General features: G+C 47.6%; 1 protein-coding gene across 1 annotated transcript; it reads left to right on the forward strand.

Moving 5' to 3' along the window:
• Positions 1–339: 339 nt before the first annotated feature.
• On the forward strand, positions 340–26,472 carry Hebp1 (heme binding protein 1). Its single transcript, XM_075982495.1, has 4 exons — positions 340–526; positions 10,901–11,039; positions 13,038–13,218; positions 25,935–26,472. Exons 1-4 carry the CDS (start codon positions 449–451, stop codon positions 26,107–26,109), a joined length of 573 nt encoding a protein of 190 aa, XP_075838610.1. The 5' UTR covers positions 340–448; the 3' UTR covers positions 26,110–26,472.
• The last annotated feature ends 149 nt before the right edge of the window (positions 26,473–26,621 follow it).

The following is a 26,621-nucleotide window of genomic DNA, read 5'->3' on the forward strand; positions in this document are numbered from 1 at the left end:
ACAGATTATTTTAATCCTCTGAGTGAGGCATTGAGGTAGGAAGAAGGTGACTAAGGAAAATAGAAAATATATCTTGCTGGACAGTGGTGGCGCACGCCTTTAATCCCAGCACTCCGGAGGCGGAGGCAGGTGGATCTCTGTGAATTCCAGACCAACGTAGTTCCAGGACAGCCAGAGCTACACAAAGAAACCTTGTCATGAAAAAAAGAGGGGGGAAAAAGGTGTATCTGGAATAGAATGAGGTGTTTCAGGCACTGATCCCTGCTCCACCCAAAAGATTGCAGAAGGCTCGTGTGGGTGGAGCCTGTGGGGACCCCGCCTCGGCCACGCCCCGCACTGCCCAGTCCCTTGACTTCTCGGGCACTCACTGGCCGCTCACTCTGTGGACCCTGCTGTCCTGTTTGGCCACGGAGTTTCCGCGCAATCGTCCAGCTACTAGGGTGACACCATGTTGGGCATGATCAGAAACTCGCTGTTCGGGAGCGTGGAGACGTGGCCTTGGCAGGTTCTGAGCACCGGGGGCAAGGTAGGCCCGCAGAACGGCGTTAGAACTGGAGGACTGCGCAGCCGTCCCCACCCTGGCCCTGGGCTGGAGGGGGTGTTGCGAAACTGTGGGTGGGACTGTGACTGAGCTGCGTTCCTGCTGCCGCCGCACTTCACAGCCAGGCGCTGGCCCTGGGAAGGAGGGGAGAATGCTGTCGGGCTCAGCCCGAGCAGGATGCGAAAAGGATCCATCTTGGAGAGTGGGACACCGCCTGTTGAATGCATTCGTCCATTTAAGCATTCCAAACTGTTTGAACTTCCCCCCTCTTAGTACAGAGACCCATTCTGTCCCAGGCTGGCCTGGCACTGGCTGTGTAACCCAGACTGGTCCTGAACTCTGTGGCAATATTCCTGCCTCAGCCTTCTGTGTTCTAGGGTTACAGGCGTGAGCCACCACGCCTGACTACATTCTGAGCAATTTTGTTCGCGATAGACTCTTGGTTGCAGAAACGACTGACAAAAATCCTAGCGAGAAAAAAACAAACAAACATAAAAAAAAAATCCAAATACAGAAGGAATACAAAAGGTTTGTGTTGCAGACATCTTGTGCAGGTTGGGAGTGCCGGGCGGGGTGGGGTGGGGGCAGCAGGCAGATCTGCTAGGGAGCCATGAGGGGATCTTCAACCTGCCTTGGGCTGTGCAGCGCAGCTTGTGTGGCAGTTCACAGTCACGGGTATTTTCAAAAGTTCAGAGCTATACGGGTCATGATTTATAGAACTGTTCGTGTTGGGTGCATAGAGAGAGTGAGGAGATATAATCACCGTGTTCTGTCTAGCTTGCCTCAACACATGAGTGGGCAACGGTCTGCTTTCTTGAAAACTGGAAGCTGGGTACTCAGCTAAAATCTTGCACGCATACATTGTTTTCCCTAAACTCTATTTGATTATTGACTGGTTGATATTGGGCATCAAACCTAGAGCCTTATGCTACAGATTGAGTGTTTCACCACTGCCCTGTGCCCTTGGCCTGACAAGTATTTTATCTCAGTACCATCTCTCTTTATAACAATTCTGGTAAAGGCTTGTATACTTGGGGACCAAGTTCTGGAACGTATCACAGTGAGCCTCACACAAAAGCTCACAACTCACCTCTAGACTAGACTCAGTTATCTAGAGGCCTAGCAAGGCATCTGTCCCTCTCTCAGAGTTTCTCCAGCTGTAGATGGAACAGGCAGTTGAAGGGCTGATCGCAGGGGGACCCACATTCAAAGGCCTTCACCAGCCAGGCAGATAATGGAAATGAACGGAACCGGCTGGTTAGATTACAGGGCCTGGTGGCCACTGAAACATGTTAAGAATGTTTTATGAAGCCAGGTGGTGGTGGCGCCCACCTTTAATCCCAGCACTCGGGAGGCAGAGGCAGGTGAATCTCCGTGAGTTCGAGGCCAGCCTGGTCTACAAGAGCTACTTCCAGGACAGCTAGGACTGTTACACAGAGAAACCCTGTCTCAAAAAACAAACAAACAAACAAACAAAAAAACAAAGAAAAAGAATGCTTTACCACCAAGCAGCTTCCCAGGACTAGTGTTGTCAAGTTAAGAAAAGCCAGATATCCAAGTTCTCTGTGAGAAATCCCCAAGTTTACAATAATTATTTTAACAAATAACACTCTTTTGTGTGTCAACTATGTGTGGGCCAGGCATCTTAGAAAGAAAGAAAGAAAGAAAGAAAGAAAGAAAGAAAGAAAGAAAGAAAGAAAGAAAGAAAGAAAGAGAGGGAGGGCCAGTTGGAGGGACAGAGGGAGAGAGAGAGAGAGAGAGAGAGAGAGTAGACAAAACCATGCTGGATATGGTGGCTCATAGCTACAAACCCAGAACTCAGGAGGCGGAAGCAGGAGAATTGCCACGAGTTCGAGGTCATCCTGGCCTACATTGTGAGCTCCAAGCTGGAGCTATATAACAACAGAATGAATTCACCCAGGAGTTCTGCCCTCATGAAACTTTTGTTTCAGTGGCTAATGAGCAAATAAGACATATACACTATGGGGCTGGAGAGACGGCACAGAGGTTAAGACTGTGCAGCACTCTTGCAGGGGACCTGAGTTCGAGTCCTAGCATCTACATCAGGCAGCTCACACCCCAGTGCTAGGTGTCTGCTGAGCGACTTATAGCGTAGTTATCTCATTGAAACTTCAAAAGACGTTGTTAAGACTTGAACTAAGCCAGGCATGGCTGTGCCTAGCTGCAATTCCAGCACTCAGCAGTGAAGACAGGAGGATTATAAATAAGTTACTTAACATTCTAGCCACCCTAGGCCCCAGATTCTTCAGTTTCAAGGGAAGGCTAAGGCTGCCTTTGTGACATATTGTTAAATATTCAAAGAGACTTGTAAGATTTGTCTTTGACATACAGAGTCAGGGTCTGGGTCACAATCGGTTGTCTACACCCCTGGCAGGTGGAAAGGGCCCTGTGGGCTGGGCCTCATGTGGCTTTGAGCCGCCCACATGCTAGGGACTGATTTCAGCCAGACCTTATCAGGTTCTCCATTGCTCGAGGAGGGAGGGAGCAGGGAGCCCACTAGTCTGAGTTGGGTGGGTCCTGAGAAGGCTTGGCGCAGGACTGATAAGAATGTTCCACCAAATGATCGGTGTCCTCTGGTCCAACCTGTGCAAATACGTGCAGGACGTGCAGGACAACAGCCTAGGTTTGAGTCCTGGGCATGGCACTTAACCTCTTGTTCCCCGATACCTCTAAAAATGAAGACTAAAGCACTAACCTCCCCTATGCATATGTATTGCCTTCCAGGTCAATAAGAGAACCTGTCTCAAAACAAAAGCAACCAAGGGATCTGGAGAGGTGGCTCAATGGTTGAAAGCAGTGGCTGTTCAGTTTCCAGCACTCACTTCACAACCATTCGTAACTCCAGTTTAAGGGGCTCTAAAGCTCTCTTCTGACCTCTGGGGACCAGGGATGCACCTGGTATACATTTATGCATTATTCATGCAGCCAAACACTCATACACATAAACAATCTTGTGTTTTGTTTGTTTTTTTTCCAAGACAGAGGTTTCTCTGTGTAGCCTTGGCTGTCCTGGAACTCACTCTGTAAATCAGGTTAGCCTTGAACTCAGATCTTTCTGCCTCTGCCTTCCAAGTGCTGGGCTTATTACACCACTACTTGTCCAGCATAAATTTTTAAAAAGGTGGTTGGATCCTGATAAATGATATCTGAGCTTGTCCCTTTGTTTACACACACACACACACACACACACACACACACACACACACACACCGAGGGGAGAGAGTGAGGGAAGGTAGGAGAGAGAGAGAACGTGAATGAATTCAGGTCCTTTTGCACAATGATACCCAGTGCAATGCTCAGTCCTTAGCAGATACTCAGAGCCTGCTGATTATTTGCATAGAAGGAGGAAGGAAAGCCCAAAGAATCGGCTGTCTCTTTTTTCCAGTGAGTTCTTGCCTTTAGCTGCCCCACTTGTTACAGAAGTTAACTGAATAAAATGAATTCTGAGACTTTGTTCCAAATTTGTCACCGGACATACAAGTGTCTGACTCCAATAGCATTGACCAAAGAGAAGCGGAATGCCGCGGGCGTCCGCACACCCCTGGGGTCCTTCGACAAGCACTAGAACGGAGGGTGCCGAGAAGAATTCTGTTTCCTGTTTCGCCTTTCAGCAACTGGGTCTTCTTGGGCAATCCAATCTGTCTGATTCTTCATTTCCTACTGGGTAAATACAGTTAGGTGACCTTTGAAACCGTTTGCAGTTCTGAAGCTCTGTGATTCACGTGGTTGAGTTTCGAACGTTAAAACACGGCAAATAGCAGAATGAGGGGGTGCGGGGTTCACGGGGACAGGGGTGTTAGAGAGTGAACTCTGCCGGGGTACACCCAGAGTTAGTCCTGGAAGGCTGTTTGGAAATATCAGTCTCACTAGCTGGAAGCTTCATAGGGGTCCCCGGTGTTACTAGGTGAGATGGCCCAGAGTCAAGGCTGTTTAGCTGCCTCTTGATTCTTGCTTTGATGCAATTCCTCTATCTCATAGGAAGGGGTTTTCTTTCTTTCTTTTATTATTTAATTCTTTGATGATTTCCTACATGTATATAATCAATATTAGTTTTTTACACTCCTTATTATCTTGTCTCATCCCCCAGCCTTCTTTCCAAAAGTACCCCTTCTTGCTTTCATGTGTGTGTGTGTGTGTGTGTGTGTGTGTGTGTGTCTGCCCCACTGAGTTCAAATAGGCTTTCCTGCATGAACATGGGTGACCATGGCAATATGGATACACCAGCCACCATGAACTGTAAAGCTATGAGAAATATTTACTTTTGAGACTGATCTCAGATAGACCAGACTGTTCTTGAACTCAAACTTCTGCTCCTCCTGCCCAGTGCTAAAATTATAGGCAAATACCACCACAGCTTTGTAAACATGAGGCAAGCACTCTCCCCATGAGTTACACTCTCAGTCTCTGAATGGGAGTTAAACGTGAACTGGACACTCAGAGTGTGCATGAAATTTTCCTGGCTCTGGGCATGGTGGTGCACGCCTTTAGTCCCAGCACCAGGAGGCAGGGGCATGTGAGTCTCTGTGAATTTGAGACCAGCCTAGTCTGCACAGCCAGTTCAGGCCAGTCAGGGCTACATAGTGAGACCCCCACCCCCTCAGAAAAAAATTAAGATAAAGTCTCCCTGTCCTCGTTCTTGTTACTCACCTTTAATTTGTACAAAAATAGGTTTTGCATTTTAAATATGAAGTTAGAGTATTAATTATACTTATTCAAACTACAGAGACCATTCACAACCCACAGTCCTACCTAAATTCTCTTTTCCCCTCTTAGAGCCCTAGGAGTCAAAGCCACCTCTCCAGTTGAGACTCGTTGGTGTGGCATGATACAGGAAACCCTGTTTGATAACCCTAACCCTAACCAGCCAGTTCCTCAGTCATGAGTACCATTTTCCTAATCACTAAAGGAGAAAGCCTTTAACCAAATAAACACCCACGGATTTGCATCATGTAAAGTTGGGTGGTTTAGCTCTTATCCACAAAGACTTTATTTTTCGACTACAGCAGTGTCTCATTGCCGGACAGACCAACTTTACTTTTAGTGCCCTGAGATAAACTTCACCCAACCCGAGTAGAAGGGAAAAGACTTGAAGGAGTCACATTGTACCCCGTCGCTATGGGTGAAGTGTTGTTTTTGCAGAACATTGGTTCAGCCACGTGTGTGTTCATGATAAAGGCTGATGTAGAAACAGTTTTCTTTTGTGGATTGTAAAATTTTTTAAAAGTTTGAAGAACAAACACAAATAAAGTTTGAGCAATACTGACTTCCTGGATGTCCAGGAACACAGCATTTTATCACAGAAGATGTCACAAGGCAAGGTGAAGGGGACAGGGCACAGGAGAGCTGCATGTTTGTCGTGAGTCTGAACACAGGGAGAGGTTAAAGGCCATAGGACAGAGGCTCGGTACAAAGGACAGACCTTGGTGGAGAGAAGCTTTGTGTGGGAAGAGAGACTGCAGTGTGCGGGGTGAGCTGGGGAGGCTGGGAATGCAGCTCCATGGTAGGACAGCATTGAAGGCCCATTGCAGGGGAGCTGTTGCCCTTCCAACCCAAAGAATGGCATCTGCCGTGGATAGAGGCATGCCACTGTCTCCTCCCTTCAGAGTTCATGCAGCTGCGCAAGCTAGTCCCCCAAGGAACCAAGGGATCACCCTCAGGAAGGCAGGTTTGCCATAAACCACGATGAAGAGAACGGAGGAATACTTACTATTTTAATGAGATTATAGCACACTTTTCCTGTCCAGAATCCCAGCCTTTAGCAGCAAACGGAGCTACAGTCAAGCCTGCCTACTTTGCTGGTTTACTCAGAAAAGCACAACTTTCAGCTTGGTGGTGGTGGCACACACTCATAATCCTGTCACTTGGGAGACAGATACAGGTGGTTTACAGAGGGAGTTCCAGGACAGCCAGGGCTGTGCTGTTGCACAGAGAAACGCTGTCTAAAAAATTAAGGAAAGAAGGGAGGGAGAGAGGGAAGGAGGGAGGGAGGGAGGGACGGACGGACGGACGGACAGACGGAGGGGGGAAGGAAGTAGGGAAGGAGGGAGAAAATGAAGAGGGAAAAAGGAAGGAAAGAAGGAAGGAAGGAAAGGAAGGAGGGAGGGAGGAAAGAAGGGGGAGGAAAGCAGGGAGGGAGGGAGAAAAGGAAGAGAGGGAGAAAGGAAGGAAAGAAGGAAGAGAGGGAGGGAGGGAGGGAGGGAGGGAGGGAGGGAGGGAAGGAGAAAAGGAAGAGAGGGAGAAAGGAAGGGAGGGAGGCAGGGAGGGAGGGAGGGAGAAAAGGAAGAGAGGGAGAAAGGAAGGGAGGGAGGCAAGCAGGGAGGGAGGGAGAAAGGAAGGAAGGGAGGGAGGAAGGCAAGCAGAGAGGAAAGGAGGGAGGCAGGCAGGCAGACACACCTTTCTCGTTACTTCTCTGTCTCTCTTCCAGTCAGGCTTTCCCTTCACTTCAGCCTCACTCTCTCCAAAGCCCCCCCCCCCCCCGCCACCGTGTGGATGTGTAGTAAGGTTTCTCACCAGGCTTTCTTGTGGGGATCACCACCCCCAAATAATGACATGAAGACTTATTATTAATTATGAAAGCTTGGCTTTAGCTTAGACGTGTTTCTAACTAGCTTTTATAACTTAAATGAACCCATTTTTATTGATCTACATTCTGACACATAGCTTTCACCTCTCTTCCATTCTCTACTGCCAACTTACTCCCCATCTCGCTGGCCTCTCTCACAAGCCGACACTCATCTCCACTTCCTCTTTCTCCCTGGAAGTCCCGCCTATTCTCTCCTGCCTAGCTATTGGCCATTCGGTTCTTTATTAAACCAATCAGAAGGTGCCTTGGCAAAGACCGTCTTCACAGTGTACGAAAAGATTAGCCCACAACGAGTATGGCCCCCATGTGCGCTTAAGTCAAATGGCATGGCTCTTTCTCCTTTCTCTGCTCCGTCTCCCTCCGTCAGACTGCTGCCAAGATTCACAGCTTGCCTGCCCCGGGTTTGTCTTTCAAAGGCTGATAGGCTTTCTTTTGAATTCTTTTGTTAATGAGTGTAAGAACCCCAAGAGGGGACCTCACTCCTTCAGTAACATGGCAACACTGATGGGACGCCACAAATTTTATGACTACATTTTCTTGGGTTCCATCCCCAGCTCCAAAAGAAATAAACACAACTAGAGAAAGGAAAGAAAAGCAAGATGGGGCAGTGTCTAGCTGAGTGGTAAAGCTTGACACAAGCATGCACACACACATGCTTGTACACATGCACACGCATGCACGCACAGCCCTGGGCTCGCTCTCTCTTAACACCAAAATAAACCAAGCGGAGTCAGGGGCTGGTATTGAGTCTAGAGCTATGGAAGAGCATACATACTTCTTTACCCTGGCATTGCTGGGGTTAAAACAGACAGCCTCACCCACAATAAGCAAGTCCTCTACTGCTGAGCTGTATCCCAGTCCTCAACTTCAACTTTTCCTCACTCTCAGCCACACTACTAGAACAAGACTGTTCTTGGTACTGTCAGTTCCTGGGGGATTGTTACTATTAATACATTTTTTTGCTTGTTTTTGCCTTTGTGTGTGTGTGTTTCTTTTTCTGGCATCTCCTAAATGTTGAATTTTCTGATCTTTTTTGTTTTAATTTTATTTATTTGGTAGTGTGTGTGTGTCAGGGTGTGTTCATTCATGTGAGTGGGCATACCATGGCACACATGTCAGAAGACAACCTGCAGAAGTCAGACCTCACCTTCTACCACATAGGACTGGGAACAAACTCGGGTCATCGGACGTGGTGGCAGGTGTCTTGACCTGCTGAGCCATCCAACTGCTGGCTCTCTATTATTAATGTTTTAAGTTAGTATACAAGATAACAAGCTTCATTCAGGGATTTTCACTTACATATCTATATAAATATCAATGTATTTTGCTTGTATTTGTTCCCTGCGTTTCTCCTCCTCCCTCTCCACAGATGGTTCCCCTTCAGTTTTCTTGCCTGTGTGTGTGTGTGTGTGTGTGTGTGTGTGTGTGTGTGTGTGTGTGTGTGTGTGTGTTTAAAGCTGGGTTCTGCATGAAAGAAAACAAGATAGCTGTCCTCACCCTCTTCCACCCTCCCTTTAGCCCTCTTCCTCCTCTATAGTTCACATGCATGTCACAGGTGTATGTACCTTATATGGATTTAAATGTAGATGCAGCAATGCGGAAATGTGGTCTTTATCTCCCCGAGTCTGGATTGTCTCACTCCACATGGTGACCTCCACTTCCACCCATTTTCCTGCTGTTGTTGATTCCCTCTTTACCGTTGTCTACACCTCACACTCGGTGTCCACTGCTCCGCTGGGGAACATCTAGATTGGCTCCACGTCGGAGTTACTGTCAATAACGCAGTGATAAGCATGGGTGTGTGGCTCTCCAGGGTGCAGTGACGTAGGAGCCATCACATATGTTCCCAGGAGGGGAATAGCTAGGTCATATGGTCATTCTTAGCTTTCTGAGGATCCTCCAAACGGATTTCCGGAGTAGCCGAACCACTGTGCATTCCACCCGCAGTGCAAATGGTTCGTCTTTCCCTGCATCCTTCTCCTTGCCAGCATACACTGTCGTTTGTCTTTTCATTGCTGCTGTCACTGCCCCTGCTGCCACCTCCTCTTCTCCTCCCCTCCTCTCCTCCTCCCCCTCCTCTTCTCCTCCCCCTCTTCTCTTCCTCCCCCTCCTCTTCTCCTCCCCCTCCTCTTCTCCTCCCCCTCCTCTTCTCCTCCCTCTCCTCTTCTCCTTCCCCTCCTCTCTTCCTCCCCCTCCTCTTCTCCCTCTCCTCTTCTCCTCCCCTCCTCTCCTCCTCCCCCTCCTCTTCTCCTCCCCCTCTTCTCTTCCTCCCCCTCCTCTCTTCCTCCCCCTCCTCTTCTCCTCCCCCTCCTCTTCTCCTCCCCCTCCTCTTCTCCTCCCTCTCCTCTTCTCCTTCCCCTCCTCTCTTCCTCCCCCTCCTCTTCTCCCTCTCCTCTTCTCCTCCCCCTCCTCTCTTCCTCCCCCTCCTCTTCTCCTTCCCCTCCTCTCTTCCTCCCCCTCCTCTTCTCCCTTTCCTCTTCTCCTCCCCCTCCTCTCTTCCTCCCCCTCCTCTTCTCTTCCCCCTCCTCTTCTCCTCCCCCTCCTCTTCTACTCCCTCTCCTCTTCTCCTTCCCCTCCTCTCTTCCTCCCCCTCCTCTCTTCCTTCCCCTCCTCTTCTCCTCCCCCTCCTCTCTTCCTTCCCCTCCTCTTCTCCTCCCCCTCCTCTTCTCCTCCCCCTCCTCTTCTCCTCCCCTTCCTCTTCTCCTCCCTTTCCTCCTTTTCTGCTGTTTGTAGCTTCTTTGGGTGGTTATATCTGGTAAAAGGGAGCATTTGGAGGATTGTTATTTTTTGGTTTGATTTAATTATTATTTTGCATTTTGAGACAGGATATCATGGAGCCCAGGCTGGCCTAGAACTTCTGATCCTTCTTCCTCTACCTCCCCAGTGCCACCCAGTCCAGCCTTCACGTCTTCTCTTGCTAACTTCCTTTATCACCTTACCCTGTGTTGTTCTTAACTTTCTGGGATGTTCCAAGCAACGCTATCTGCTAACCTTTCTAGGGATTTTTTTTTCATATCAGTAAGCAGATTTTTTAAAGATTTATTTATTTTTAATTATGTGTATGTGAGTTGAGGTACCCCCAGAGTCCAGAGGCAGAGGCTTTGGATCCCTTGGACCTGTAATTAAAAAGAGTGTGAGCTGCCCAACATGGGTGCTGGGATCGAAACTTGAGTCCTCTGCAAGCACAGCACAGTCTTCACTCTGAGCTACCTCTCCAGCACCTCGTTTTTCTTTCTTTCTTTCTCCTTTTTTAGTCTCTAAAATCTTTTCGATCTCTTGGTGTTTCACTTTTGTGTTGTCTCCAGTATTCTGAGATCCAATAGCTTCACTAGCAACCTCAGAATATCAATCATAAAATGTATTTGTTGTTTGGTGGTCATTGGGTTTGCTTTGAGACAGCCTATCATGTAGCCCAGGTTGACCTTCATCTTGTTAGGTAGCTGAGAATAACCCTGAACTCTTATTCTGTCTCTGCCTCCCAAGTGCTGCCATTACAGGCAAGCGCTAGCCCTTCCTGTAAGATTTTTAAATAACTTTTGATAATCTACATTTGTAAAAACCTCAGAATCAGCCGGGCATAGGGCACATGCCTTTAATTCTGTGTTTCTGAGTTTGAGGCCAGCCTGGTCTATAGAGAGTTCCAGGATCTCATGGTACTTCATTTCGACTCCGTCTACACGGCCACCGTACCCACTCTGAGGAGTTTCTCGCTGCTTCGATCTCTGTTCTCATCACTGTGTCGCCTGGATCTCTAGGAAGACGTCTCCTATGAGGAGAGGGCCTGTGAAGGAGGGAAGTTCGCTACCGTGGAAGTGACAGACAAGCCTGTGGATGAGGCTCTCCGGGAAGCAATGCCCAAGATCATGAAGTATGTGGGCGGCACCAATGATAAGGGTGAGCACCCCAGAGGGATGGGGCTCTGTGTGAGCTCATGTCAGCCGAGGAAATGCCAGGGGTGACTAGAGACACCTGTGACTGCCTATTCCAAAGCTCGGGTGTCAGCCCAGCCGGCCTCTCATTTCGAGATATACACGTTCTCTGTCACTCAGTTCGTGGTTCTTCCCAAGTGCAGAGCAGTGCTCACTCGTCTGTTTTACTGTGTTTTTTAACACTACGTGTTCACCGTGGGTGAGTGGGCAGAGCACACCCATAGGAAGCTGGGTTCTGTGCACAGCTGTCATCTGACTGGAAACTGTCAGCACCAGGCTGGAAACCCGTCAGCCCTCAGTGAGCTGTGCGTGTGGCAGCCCCAGACTCAGCTCTGGTGGTAGAAGGTCTGTGAACTCTTAAGCCATTCCTGGCGTTGGGACACAGCAGTCCAGGCTGGCTGCCCCCTCCTCCAGCCCCATTTCTAGTCATTGGGCTGAAGTTTTATGTAAGGTACACCATGAGAGTGTAATTTTTAGTTTTATTTTTACTTATTTCTTGGGGGTTAGGGGTTGCGGCAGGGTCTTTACATAGTGAGGCTGTCCCGGAGCTGACTATGTAGAGCAGGCTGGCCTCAAACTCGCGGAGATTCACTTGCCTCTGCTTTCCCAGTGCTGAGAGGCGTGTGATACCACATCAGCTTTTTGGACTCGTAAGCAGCTTTCTGACTTAGGTAGCCCTGCAGAATCCTTGAAAACTAGTCATGGGTTTTAAAAGAACATGAAAATAGAGATACTGGGTTTGATTTTTTGAGTATTTCCCGTGCTGGTAGTTAGAAAGATAGTACAGAACTATTTTAACCTTGGTAATATTTTCTTAGAGCAAAGTAAGCAGGCTTTACAAATTAAGATGCCCTGTAAGAGGTTAAGGAGATTTTTTTCTCTTAACTGTTAAACTATCTGTCTCAGTTGTCAATATGTATAAACAAAACTCAATGGCTAATTTCCGCCACCGTTCTAGCTCACACATTTCTGTGTCTCTTTAGAACTTCAAAGTGCTAGGGGCCGGACCCAGGGCCTTGGGTGTGCTAAGCAAATGTTCTACCATTGAGCTGCATCCTCAGCTCCTGGATTTTGAGTCAGGATCTTGCTACGTAACTTGGGCTGCCTGGAACGTAATCTTTCCTCTGGAATTCTGGGATTATAGGCCCGTGGCACCACACCAGGCCTTTCAGGGGACCTTTCAATACAAACCGAATATTCCGACTATTGCATATTTTGTCCCTTTTACCTGTTGTTTTGTAATTATGCTCTGTGGTTAAACAGCCTTCTCAGCACAATTCCTCATAGTTGCCTTGTATGGATGGCATTACGTGTCCATAATTTACTCAGACATTCTCCTGTTTTGAACAGTTATACTCTGTCCTGCAAGGGAGGTCGTATTACCCATCCTTTTCCATATTTTATATTTTTCTCACATATGCAGATCCTGACATATCTACAGTCTTGCTATGTGCAACCAAATAGTTTTTTGTCTTTTGTTTCCTCAAGCATGGGGGCTGGAGAGGCGGTGCACTGGTGTAAGATGAATTACTGCTCTCAGAGGACCTAAACTCAGCTCTCAGCCAAAGGAAAGGCTGGAGAGATGGCTCAGCACGTAGGAGAACTTGCTGTACTTGCAGAGAACCAGTGCTCGGCTCCCAGCACCCACAGGGCTCCCAGTCATCTGTAGCTCCAGTTCCGGGGACCCAGTACCCTCTCTGGCCTTCACAGACACTTACATGAACGTGATACACATACGCTCAGAAGGCATACATGCAAACACGTAAAAATGAATAGCACCATTATACTCTTATCTCCAGCATATAAAAGTTATATAAAACATTTGCACAAGTCTAATTATATATTTTTACTGCCTAAAATGTTTGTTGCTCGTTTAAAAAAATGCCTTGGAAGAGAAATTATATCCATGGCTCATAGAGGCTCTATCTAACGCCTGCTGCCCTCTGTGTTCTGATGCCTTTAGGAATTGGCATGGGCATGACAGTCCCTATCTCTTTTGCCGTGTTCCCCAATGAAGATGGCTCCCTACAGAAGAAGCTGAAAGTCTGGTTCCGGATTCCGAACCAGTTTCAAAGCAGCCCACCGGTTCCGGGTGATGAGAGCGTGAAGATCGAGGAGCGGGAGGGCATCACCGTCTATTCCACGTAAGGAGAGGGTTCTTAGCATCCCCATCCACGCTTGACGGCCTCAGATTCTTCTTGAATCTTTTTGCTGTTGAAGATGAATACCTACCTACATTATCCACAGCAGGGGCTTAGAAAAACCAAGGGATATATACATCAATCGTAGTTTGGGCTCACAAATAAATTGGAATGTAATAGTGGGGAACGTGATTTACACCCCGCACTTCCTTTGAATGTAGAAGGGTAGGGAGTGTTTGTCAGAGCTCAACAGCCACCCCCCTGATTGTTCCTGGTCTGTGGTCCTCTAGGCAAAGGACACATCCACTCTCTTGTCCTTCTGGTTCTGTCTCAGGGACTCCCTCACGGTTGCATTTCTTCACTATAGGAAGTAGTGGGGGCAAACCGTTGCCGGCTTCTGTTTGTTTTGCTTTGCTTTGTTTCCTTGGTGCTGGGAATTGAACCCACTACCCCGTGCATGCTAAGCATGTGCTCTACCACTGAGCTACTCACACCCCGGGTCTGGTACATGGCCTGCCCTGCAAGTCAAATCTTTCAGATAACTGGTGACTCCCTGCTCGTTGAAATCCCACTGTGTAACAGGCCCCTGATAAGGTTCAGAAGACCAAAATCTTCTTTAATAGTAGCCATAGGCTGGGGGTTGGGTTCTGCTCAAGACCACTTTGAAAATTAGCCGTATAAATGATCTTCCGCTGCACGGAGTTTCTGTCCACTACTAGCCCACCCCATACAAAGGTGGACTGTAGGCTTCCCTGCTCCAATTCCTGCTCTGAGGGTGGGACTTCCTCCCCACCCTTATTCCTTAGAAGGCCAGCCTGTGAGAGCGCCAGCTCTCTTAGGTCTTTGGCTGGGTGAACAGAGCCCCCCAGAGGTCAGAGGTGGAATACACAGCTGTGCTGCTGCCGATGGAGTTGTTTCTTTTTACTCTAGTCCTCATTCAGACTTCCCTGCCTCTGCGCAGAGGCTGGGTGAACTCTAAGCAGAGTCAGGACTGAGATAGGTAACTGAGGGACCCAGGATGCAAACATTTAAGGAAGCACTTTACTCCTACAGCCACCCAAGTGCGGGGTGAGCTCTGAGAGTAAGAGCCTCCTTAAATCTCGTCCCCTAGCCGCCTACTGGTCTCTCTGTCATTCCCACTCTGTCTTGCCCGCTCTCCTTCCTACAGTTTGATAGGTGGTCTGGGGCAAAGTATAAACTGCTATTATGTAGAACGATTCTCAGTTCTGCTGCGTTAATAGCAAGACTTTGCTTTAGAAGTTACTAAACTTCATTAAGGCCTAGTTTTCCCCATAGGTTAAGCCCTGCTGATATAATGAATGTGATACACAGTACCCTGGGCTACTGTGAAAGGCTACCTATTAATACTCTCTAAAACACTATTTGTAAGTTACTTAATGCTGTGACCTATTATTCTTTATCTAGTAATTACCTGAAGATTGGCACAACTGAACCAGTTCCCCGCTCACCCCAGCCCCAGCACATGTCTTTTGTCCTTTGGTCCAGGCCTCTCTCAGAAGGCAAGTCTCTTCTAAGTGGTTGGTGATTCCCCATTTGTTAAAAATCCCAGGTGACAGGTACCTAGCCACGTACAGAGGAAGACAAGCATCTTCAGCCGTGGTGGCCACAGTTGAGGATGCAGCTAAGCTCTAACCATTTGTCCATCCAGACTCAGAATAATGGGTTGGTACTGTCATAGTTACTGTTCGGTTGTCGTGATAAAATCCTGTCGATAGAGTTTATTTTGTCTTACGGCTCCAGAGGGAGAGTCCATCATGGTGGCTGGTGCATGGGAGCAGGAGGCCCGAGCTAGAAGCTGAGAGATCGCAACCCAACAGGAAACACAAAACAGAAAGGAAAGCGAATGGAGCAAGACTTTAAACTCTTAGAGCTCACATCTCCTGACATCTTTCCTCCTGCAAAGGTTCATAATCTCCCCAAACAGCACCACCAGCTGGGGACCAAGTGTTCAAATACCCGAGCCTACGTTTGCACCCAAACTACCACAGTATAATTGCTTTTGTTATTTTATATTATATAAAATATATGTTAGAATATATTTTGTTGATTTAATTGCTAAATATTTTATGGAAATTTTCATCCTAAGCATCCCCAGCCACCTATAAGAGGCAGAGATCAAAAGATAGTGAAAGCATTTGTACCTGTCATTCGCATGGATGGTGAACCCGGGGTCAGTTTCCTGTCTTATGATGACAGGCATGAACACCCTGAACTACTTTTTTGAGTAAGTCCAGGCATTATATGATTTCACCCATAAATAGTTTAATGGAACTACTGGATTTTCTTTTAAAAAGTACAATCATAAAACCATACTACTTCTAAATGTTAACAGTAATTTGTTCAATTCTAAAAATATATAAACTAATTATTTATCTAGATCTTTGTTTATTAATTTACTTCCTTATTTGGGTGCTTGAGTCAGGGTCTCTTAAAGCATTCCAAGCAGGCCTTGAGTTCTGGGATTACAGGCATACATGACCATGCCTGACTCTCCCATCATCTTATAGTTCATTTTCAAGGTTTACTTGAACCCATGACTGCTTTGCGATTAGTCAGTTAATTTTTTATTGTGTATGTGTAATGCATGTTCATACGTGCCTTGGAGGTCAGAGAACAATCTTGGTAGTCAGTTCTCTCCTTCCATTGCCAGTTTGGGGGATCAAACTCAAGTCATTAGGTTTGTACGGCAAGTACTTTATCTGCTGAGCCATCTGGCTTTGGTCAGTCTGTCTTCAAGCTTTTTCAATCTCTAATTCTCCACACCACAGAACGCATTCATTTGTCTTGCAGTTGGTGGATCACTGGTCTTGTTGTTTCCCAAATGTCTCAGTCTCGCAGCTTGCATTTATGTGACATTTAAACATGTCCCTTTGTCCTGTGTTGACTGGAGACTGGTATTTGGTACTAGAGATCCATTTAGACTGAGGGCGAGTTTGGAACCCAAGTATTTCTTAGGAGTTTGGCTCTGGTAGGGACTCCTGTGTCTCTAGGTGTGGAACCCTGGTAGGGGCTCCTGTGTCTCTAGGTGCTGAGCCCTGGTAGGGGCTCCTGTGCCTCTAGGTGCTGAGCCCTGGTAGGGGCTCCTGTGTCTCTAGGTGCTCAGCTCTGGTAGGGACTCCTGTGTCTCTAGGTGTGGAACCCTGGTAGGGGCTCCTGTGTCTCTAGGTGCCGAGCCCTGGTAGGGGCTCCTGTGTCCACTAACCTCTGTTCCTGTGGAGTTGTCTGGTAAGCCATGGATGTCCCCACTTAGGTGCCTGTCCTATTGGAGCTTACCAAATAATGTCCTCTATTTGCATCTTAGTTTATCTGCTGGCGTACCTCAACAAAGACAAGTCTCCCCTCTTCCCTTGTTTGGTTCTACAAAGGCAGGGTCATATAGAAAGATCAGGATGCATGGCTGTCACCTTCTCCTCCTTTGCTAGTTTTTAGAATGACGATTTCTTTCATCCATGTCTTCCAAAGGCAGAGATCTTCCTCTCTGTTGCTTGTGTGTTTTTGTTTTTGCCATACACAGAAACCTACGACTTTAGACATGCTGGATGCTTTGCACTACTTTGTACTCATTCTTTGTTGTTTTTTGTTTTTCCTTCTAGACTTTTTGAAAAGAATCTATTTATTTGTTGTGGGTATAAGCGCAGGCGTGGGTATGCCGTGGAGAGGATGTGAAGGTCAGAGGAGAGCTTGGGTCTTGATCCTTGGTGTTCGCTTTGTTTCAGACAGACTCTGCTCCTTTTCTACTACCAAACCAGGCCAGCTGTCTCCACTTCCTGTCACCCCAGGAGGGCGCTGATATTACAGGTGCTCTTGCTATGTGCCTAGCTTTTATTGACAGGACTGCAGATTCGCTCAGGATCTCATGCAAGCACTTTTACCACTGAGCTATTTCCAGCCCCTCCCTCCCTTTGTGAGACTGGGTCTTAGGATCCCACACTGGTCTTGAACTTGTCCTTTTGACACACCTTTTGGCATCTTCCTTGCTTTCAAGCACATCTTACTGTTTTCTGCTCTCAACTCGAGTTAACCACCCTCTAAGGAACTTTGTTCCTTAGCATGGAAAAGGGCATTTAGACAAAGGGTAGATTAGGACCAGGGAGATTGCTCTGTGGGTCCGAACAGCCACACAACCTACTAACCTAAGTTCAGTCCCCAGAACCCACATGAAAGCACAGATGCAGTGTCATGCACCTGCAAGCGCAGCACCCCTATGGCGAGATGGGAAGTGGAAACAGAACCATCTGGAAGCCATAGCCTAGCTAGCCATGCGGTGAAGCAGCAGAAACAAGAAACCCTAAGCTCAACAAAGTGGAAGGAGAGAATCAGCTCCCCAGCGTTGTCCTCTGGCCTCCATATGGCATGTGTAAACATGCATACACACACATAGCACACATGTGTGCACAAATAAATCAGTATTAAAGGGTCGACTCAGGGCTGGAGAGGTGGGCCGGTTGATGGCGTTGCTTGCCGTGTAAACCAGAGGACCTGAGTTTGGATCTCTGGCACTTATGCAACGAAGAAAAAGCCTGGGGCAACATCACACATTTCTATTCCAGGGCTGGGGAGGCAGAGATGGAGAGAGCTCTGGTGCTCACTGGCCAGCGGCTCTAGCAGAACCGGTGAGCTCCAGGTCTAGTGAGGGACATTTTAAAAAATAAGGTGGAGAGTAGTAAGGAAGACACCCAGTGTTAACCACTGGCCTTCACACATCTGTGCATGCACAGCAATGTATACATACATGAGCACACACTGTACTCAATACACATATAAAGTAGAGCCATGGAAGGGAGGATGTTAGCGGAGACTGTTCATTCCGACCACCTGGACCCGAAATAATCACACAGAAACTGTATTAATTAAAACACTGTTTGGCCAATCACTTAGGCATATTGCTAGCTAGCTCTTATATCTTAAATTAACCCATCTCTATCCATCTGTGCATCATTATGAGGTCATGGCCTACCGGCAAGTTTCCATCAAACCCCTGCGGGAATCTTTCTCCTTCAGCGGCTACATGGTGTCTCTCTGATTCCGCCTACTTTCTCCCAGCATTCAGTTTAGTTTTCCCACCTAGCTCTATTCTGCCCTGTCTATAGTTCCAAGCATCTTCTTTATTCATTAACCAATAAAATATACAGAAGGACTTCCCATACCAGAAGGAAGGAAGGAAGAGAAAGAAAGAGAGAGGGAAAGGGGAGAATTGGGAGAGGGGAGGAAGAATTGAGCCAGGTCTATGGAAGTCTATGAAATCTAAACACATGAAGGCAGCACATATCTATAACCCCATCACTTGGGAGGCAGTTTGAGGCTAGTCCAGGGTACATAGTAAAACCTTGCCTCAAACAAACCAAAACAAAATTGAAAAGTGCCAAATACTGCACTGATTTAGCCTTGCTCCATGAATGAATGTGTTATAACTGAACATAGAATTCTAATTTATTGTGGGATTATTCCTAGGTTGGCCACATGGTGTCACCACAAATCAAATGTGCATTTCCAGCACTGTGTGTCACTCTCTGATTCCGCTGAAAGCAAGGTTGATAAGACAAAGCAACAGGGCTATTTCTAACCAGAAGTACTATTCCCATAATGCAGTCTGGTGACTAAATTCTTTTCCTACAGTCTTGTAAAGAGGTGTCTTCAGAGAGATCATACATTAATTAACAGGACTTTCTAGATAAATACAATGCCTTAGGAAGAAATGTAATACTACCTGAATACTTTTAAGTCTTTGTCTGAGACAGAGTCTTACCATGTAACCCTGGCCCTGGCTATCCTGGAACTCACTATGTAGATAGACCAGGCTGACCTGGAACTCACAAGAGATCTTCAGGGATTAAAAGTATGCACCACCACAACTGGATATATATATATATATATATATATATATGGGTGTGGGGTGGGTGTGTATATACATGTATATGTGTGTTTGTATGATTAGAAGAAGTTGGAAGGGCAAGGGGTGAGACTCAGTGATGGAGAGCATTGTGAGCATGATTTTTAATTTGCTTCCCTACTCTGCAAACAATAAAGAAGAGAGGGGAAGCTGGAAACCAGGAGTTCATTGTCAGGTGACCAACGTTACAGCCCCAGTTCACTCAGCAGCCATGACCTTAGAATTGATGGCATATGACTCATGGTTTCCATGTCTGTAGAACAGATGTAAGAATGCCTAGCCCACTGTAAGGATGAGATAAGATCATATATGTAAATGTCCACACATCACCCGTTAGGTTGTGTTTCCATCTGCCCTTATAGTCTGACCGAACAATTAAAGCTGGTGGCCAGGGGGCCACAGAGCTTTTCAGCTGCCGTGCTCCGCCTGGGCTTTGTGCTCAGGGATGTTCCACGCAGTCAGGGCTTTTCCATCTGCTTGAGCGTCCACGCAGTCAGGGCTTTTCCGTCTGCTTGAGTGTCCACGCAGTCAGGGCTTTGTCTGCCTGCTTGAGCATCCACATAGTCAGGGCTTGTCCGTCTGCTTGAGCGTCCACGCAGTCAGGGCTTGTTCACCTACTTGAGCGTCCATGCAGTCAGGGCTTGTTTGCCTGCTTGAGCGTCCACGCAGTCAGGGCTTTTCCATCTGCTTGAGAGAAATGCCCTCCTCGTTACGGAATCGAGAGATGCAGTTACTCCGCTGCTGTTCTTCATGCCTGGTGCATAGCTGTGGCATACAGCGCTGGGCTGCTTAGTTTTTGTCAACGTGGCACAATCTAGAGTCACGTGGTGTCTTCGTTGCTCTGATGAAGCACCATGCCTGAAAACGACTTGGGGAGGGAAGGGCTTATGTGGCTTAAGAGTCCACATTGCTGTTTATCACTGAAGGAAGTCAGGACAGGGACTCACACAGGGCAGGAACCTGGAGGCAGAAGCTGATGCAGAGGCCATGGAGGAGTGATTGGCTTGCTCTTCATGGCTCACTCAGTCTGCTTCCTTATAGAACCCAGAGCCAGCAGCCCAGGGGTGACCTCATCCACAATGGACTGGGCCCTCTCCCATCAATCGCCAATTGAGAAAAGGACCTACACGCTTGCTCTCCTCAGAGTACCCTTGTTTGTGTCAAATTGACATAAAACTAGCCACCTGGGAAGAGGGAATCTCAACTGAGAAATTACCTCCATTATATTGGGCTGTAAGGAGGTTTTTGTTTTGTTTTGGGGCCTTCTATTGATTAATGATTGATATGGGCGGGCACAGCCCACTGTGGGAGGTGCCATCCCTGGGCTGGTGGTGCTTGGTGCTATAAGAAAGCTGGTTGAGTAAGCCATGGGTGGCAAGCCAGTAAAGAGGGTTCCTCTGTGACCTCTGCTTCAGTCCCTGCCTCCAGATTCCCATCCTGAGTTCCCTCAGTGGACTGTGATGTGGAAGTTAAGCCAAAGAAACCCTTTTCTCCCCTGGGTTGCTCTGGGTCACTGTTTGTCACAGTGACAGTGGGAAAGGAAGGACAGCAGCCAACTCTGCCAGCTGCTGTTGACCTCCTGTTAAAGGTTTAGACAACACTAGATGGTCAATCCCATAGTCATTCCATTTTTCTCCTTCCCTGTGGTGCTAAACTGAATGTTAGCATCACAGACCTCAGAGAGATAACATGGTGGGCGAATTACCCTCTTTGACTGACTGAAAGTCTGCCTCTTAACCACCTCCTAACTTCCCTAGTCTATTTAGTTAGTCCCTTGTTTCTGGAAGTGTGTGCATGCGTGTGTGTGTGTGTGTGTGTGTGTGTGTGTGTGTGTGTGTGTGTGTATCTGTATCTGTGTGTCTGTGTCTTTTGCTTCCATGGTAACCGTAGTCTCTATTCTAACATTGGGCGAGATAAAATACAGCGCCCCAGAGGACAGCTTCTTTGAAGACAAGGAGTTAGAAACTTATTAACAGGCTTACAGAAACAATGGGAGCACTTTATTTCCTTTTGGGAACTCAAAGTACTTTACGAGCATTCCTTAGTGCGCATTTGAGCACGCTGATGCATCTGGAGTGCTGTGGACACGTAGCTGTCATCCTGTGTGCAGCGGGGAAGCTGAGACCAGCAGGAACGAGGTGGTTGGTGGTGGTGACGGGCTGAGTCAGCCAGTGCTGGGCCTCCTCCGTGTGAGGGGCCAGTGCTGGGCCTCCTCCGTGTGAGGGGCTGTGGTCCTGGGTGGAGTCGGCTGTCTGGTTTGTTTGTATCTTTCTGGGATGGGGCCAGAGTGAGTTGGTAAAATGGGCAGAGAAGAGAGCACGTGCCCGTGTCTCTGTGACCCTCCCAGCGATGTTTGTTTTCTAGTCGTTTCCATGGTGAAGCCAGAGGGAAATTTTATTTTTATTCCAAGCATCATGTTTTTCCCAGGAACAAATGTTAAAGAAGCCGGGGGCTTTCAGGAGTGAACTTAATAAATTCCTGAGCGATGGCATTCCCTTTGTCGCCCTCCACGGGGTTTCCTCCTCCCAAGAGTCCTTTGTCAGGTCCTGTTCCTGTAGTCACCACTGAGGTCCCTGGGCCCCTGAGAACCATTTTTGAGCTCTCCTCGCTGTGACTGTAGCCAGTACCTCCTGTGTGGAGACGCCTTTGCTTCTGCTACCAGCTCCATCGCTTTCCCAGTGAGCCTGTCTGACTCCAGTTCTTTGTCCTGTCTACGATTTCAGTGTGCGTTAGCTTCCTTGTTGCTACGACAAAAATCCTGACAAAGAGCAGCTTAAGGGAGGAAGGTCCTCAGAGGCTGGGTTTGAGAGGGATTGCAGCCCGTCATGGCAGAGAAGCTGGAGGCAGGACTGTGAGGCAACAGGCACAGCGCATCCATCAAGCGGAGGGTAATGGGCGCTGTGGATGCTCAGCCCACTTTCTCTGAGTTTGCATTCAGTCTGTGAGGCCACACTGCGCATGCTCGTTCTTTTCTCTGTTAAACGTCGCTGGAAACATTCTTTTTTTTAAATTTATTAATTATTTTATTAAAGATTTCTGCCTCCTCCCCGCCACCGCCTCCCATTTCCCTCCCCCTCCCCCGGTCAAGTCCTCCTCCCTCGTCAGCCCAAAGAGCAATCAGGGTTCCCTGCCCTGTGGGAAGTCCAAGGACCACCCACCTCCATCCAGGTCTTGTAAGGTGAGCATCCAAACTGCCTAGGCTCCCCCAAAGCCAGTACGTGCAGTAGGATCAAAAACCCATTGCCATTGTTCTTGAGTTCTCAGTAGTCCTCATTGTCCGCTATGTTCAGCAAGTCCGGTTTTATCCCATGCTTTTTCAGACCCGGGCCAGCTGGCCTTGGTGAGTTTCCCGAAAGAACATCCCCATTGTCTCAGTGTGTGGGTGCACCCCTCGCGGTCCTGAGTTCCTTGCTCGTGCTCTCTCTCCATCTGCTCCTGATTTGGAACTTGAGATTTCAGTCCGGTGCTCCAATGTGGGTCTCTGTCTCAGTCTCCTTTCATCGCCTGATGAAGGTTAATATTCAAGAGTACAGACGCTGGAAACATTCTTACAGGCACACCCTGAGGTGTGTCCCCTGGGTGATTCCAAACCCAGTCAAGCTGACAAAATTTAGCTGTCACACGGTGACGGTGACGGATAGACATTAAAATAGTTAGGAAGGGCTACGTGAGGGCTGTTGAGATGGCTCTGCTGGTAACGGTGTTGGCCCACAAGGCTGACAGCTGAGCTTAATTCTCCAGATCCACACTGTGAAAACAAAGAAACGACCTGCACAAGTTGTTCTCAGTCCCCGCCACAGCGCGGCACCATGCTGTGCACCACATGCACCACACACATACACACAACTAACACACACACACACACACACACACACACACACACACACACCTTAAATAAATAAATAATAAATAAGTAAATAGACTTGTTTGTTTTGTTTTATTTTTCGAGACAGGGTTTCTTTGTAGCTTTTTGGAGCCTGTCCTCCAACTCCCAGATATCCACCTGTTTCTTTCTTCTTTTTTTTTTAATTTTAAGAAATTACCACATGAATATATTCGTCTATCTGCTTGACCCAACACAGATCTGTGTGGAAAAATACTTGTAATCAGCACCTGTAACAAACATATATAAACATTTTACAAAACACTTTGGGACAGCTGCTGGTGGTGGTTGGTTGCGTGCGTGCGTGCGTGCGTAAATGAGTGCATGGCATGGTGAACATATGGATGTCAGAATGACTTGGCAGGAGTTGGTTCTCTTTGACCACGTGGATCCTGGTTATCAGGCTTGGTTGGCAAGTATTTTTACCAAATGAGCCATTCGCTAGCCCCACAAACCTTTTTCCCCTCATCATTATTCCCTTAAAAAATGCATTGTAATAGCTATTTATAGAGCATTTCCATTGCATGAGGTATGGCCCGTAATCCAAAAATTATTTGAAGGGCATGAGAGGAGCCAGCACTCAGTGGGGAAAGGGTTTGCCATGCAAGCCTGGAATTCTGAGTTTGAGCCCCGAGCCCCACCACAGAAAGAGAAAACTGACTACCCTAAGGTTGTCGCCTTCTCTCCACCTGTGCTGTAGCGTACATACACATATCCTCCTTCACACATCATACCTGCACACACACGCATGCATGCACACACTCACACAAGCATATGAGAGGATTCCATGGGCCATATCCAGATACTGTGCCTTTTGCATAAGTGACTTGAGTAACTACAGATTTTAATATCTTTGCGGCGACCTAGAATACACACCTCATAGACGGCAAGAGACAGCTGTTATACTTGTACCCCCTAGCACTCCACTGGGCAGTCCGCAGTCTTTTCTCCTCACTTCAGTTCCCCGATAGCCTCTCAAGATTGGCACTGTCACCATCCTGACTTAACAAAGGACTCAAACAGTCAAGATACTAAAGAATTTGACTTTGACTGGGAGCTGGAATGTGGCTGGGATAGGATTGGAGCAGGCGCGCAGCCATTTTGCCTTCGGCTGATGAAGGCACATTTAAGAACAATACTTCTAGACCTTTCCAAAATCAGTTCTTTAGTGCTTTTTGTTTGTTTGTTTGTTTGTTTTTGTTTTGTGTTTTTCGAGACAGGATTTCTCTGTAGCTTTGGAGCCTATCCTGGAACTCACTCTATAGACCAGCCTGGCCTCGAACTCACAGAGATCCACCTGCCTCTGCCTCCCAAGTGCTGGGATTAAAGGCGTGCGACACCACTGCCCAGGTCTGTTTTTGTTTTTTAAGATTTTATCTCATATTTAATTAAGCATGTCTGTGTGCGTCTGTATGTGGTTTTGTGTCTTCAGAGACCAGAAGAGGGCATTGGATTGCCTGGAGCTGGGGTTGTGAGCTGCTGTGTTGTGTGGGTGCTGGGAACTGAACTCAGGTCCTCTGCGAGAGCAACAGGTACTCTTAACCTCTGAGCCATCGTGCCAACCCACCCAGAATTGGTAGTTGAGAGAACATGAGTTATCCGTTTTCACGGAACAATTTCATATCGAGGCCTAAGTCGAGGTTGTGGGAAGCCTTCTGTTCATGCTCCTATTACTAGATCCTCACTTTCACACGGGCAGTCTTTAAACACAGACATTACAAAACTCCAGCACCTCACCCGCGGGCCTTTATTGCTAGAAAAGCCCTTGAAACTTATCTTCTGTCTGCTAATCCAATTTCCTCCTCAGCAAGTCCCAGTGAAGCAGAACTCAGCTGTCTTCATCTGCCTCCTGCCCTGCCATAAGTTTTCATGAAGAACCAAGTTGCAATCAATTGAAATTGGCTTCGTCTCCAATATTCGCTGGCTGTTGTTTGGTCCTTAAGATGAGCAATGCCTCACAGAGGAAGTCCTGGGTGACCCTGTAATCAACAGGCGGAATGCTTGCTGAGTGTGACTAACCGCTCGTAAAAGAGCCAAGCATGATTCAAAGAACCCCACCAAAAATAATGTACCATTTGGCCTCGTCTCGGCCTGGTGCGAAGTCAGATTTTGAGTCACAAAGCTCATTAGCCATGCGGGTGTATTGGACTCTAATAAAGAAGGTAGTGTAACCCAGATGTAGAATGATATATTTAGAGCTGGCTGCGGGATGGGCTTTGGTGTGGAGGCAGTGACATAAGGAAGCACCTCACCCCGAAAGGGACGGCTCCTCTAGTCCCCGTTTCTGCCACCAAGAGAAGTAACCCCATCCATGGGGAGTCTCTTTACTTCCTAGAAAAGAAAGTTTTCGTAATTTTGCAAAAAAAAACGGGGGGGCAGAAGAGGTTTTTTTCGTTGTCAAAGCGTGTAAAGCTGGCATGGGTCCCTCCCAAGACACCCTAGGGTCCCAACCTTGGTGAGCATCTAATGAAGACACTGTTTGTCTCCATTAGAATGTGCTCCATTGTGACAGCTGCCCTGCTTTAGAAGACATACAAGTGCTACTCCAGCCACAGCAGCACCACCATGGCTTCTCCTAGGTGTCCCTTCCTGCTGGTGACAGGCTAAGAATTCTCTTAGCTGAGGCAGCAGAGGGAGCCAGAGAAGAGGGTGACAGGCCCTGAGACTGTCAGCCTCCCCTAAGGGGACTCATTTAGCTGCATTTCATTCTCTGGGTTACTGGTTTTAGTTGCAATGCTGCATGCAACATGCATAACTTGAGAACAACAGTCTTTGCGTGTTCACGGATGAGGTGAATCGGACCCCGCTAGTCTCGCCTATCTAGCTTGCTTAACCTAACCACGGCCGTGTCTTCTCGACCTAAACGACTGCCCTTCCCTGCACGATCATGTCCTTTCTCACCAGCCCTTGCTCTCCTATTTCCAGACAATTCGGTGGTTATGCCAAGGAAGCAGACTACATCGCTCACGCCACCCAGCTCCGTACCGCCCTGGAGGGCACGCCAGCCACCTACCAGGGTGACGTTTACTACTGTACCGGCTATGACCCGCCCATGAAGCCCTATGGACGTCGTAATGAGGTCTGGCTCGTGAAGACATGAGTGGCCCTCTGAACTGAGAACGTCCTGGAGGTGTGCCACTCTGACCCCTGACTTGGGGTCAACAGGGGGCAGTGCTTCTCCAGTTCCAGCTTTTCTTCAAATTCCCTCCCTGCGGGTTTTCTAAAACAAGACAAGATTGGCAACATCCTTCTTGTTGAGGGATAAAATTCCGTGGCAGAGTAGAAAGATCCCAGCATCATTTTCTCTGCTGTCTGGGTCACTGAAAACTGGTTCTTAAACATTGTTATCAACTTTGTATTTTTGTTAGTGAGGGAACATGTGATCTATGCATGGGCTTTCACCTATGATTCGTCTATGAACTTATCTAGAAAGAAACCAAAAAAATACAAATCTTTGACTTAAGTGGCAGAGACAATTCTAAGTATAATTTTTTTCCTGGGTTCTATTGTCCTTTAAAAAATATTTATTTTTACATGCGTGTGTGCATGTGTGTGTGCGCATGTGTGTACAGGGGCCCTCGGAGCCCATGAGAAGACATCAGATGCCATGGA

This window comes from Microtus pennsylvanicus, chromosome 8 (genome assembly GCF_037038515.1).
Source record: "Microtus pennsylvanicus isolate mMicPen1 chromosome 8, mMicPen1.hap1, whole genome shotgun sequence".
In the NCBI taxonomy this organism is placed as follows: Eukaryota; Metazoa; Chordata; class Mammalia; order Rodentia; family Cricetidae; genus Microtus; species Microtus pennsylvanicus.

Coding starts and splice junctions, on each gene's coding strand:
- Hebp1 (XM_075982495.1), top strand. CDS start 449: ATGTTGGGCATGATCAGAAACTCGCTGTTCGGGAGCGTGGAGACGTGG. Junction 11,040..13,037: donor GGGCGGCACCAATGATAAGG/GTGAGCACCCCA, acceptor TGATGCCTTTAG/GAATTGGCATGGGCATGACA. Junction 13,219..25,934: donor GGCATCACCGTCTATTCCAC/GTAAGGAGAGGG, acceptor TCCTATTTCCAG/ACAATTCGGTGGTTATGCCA.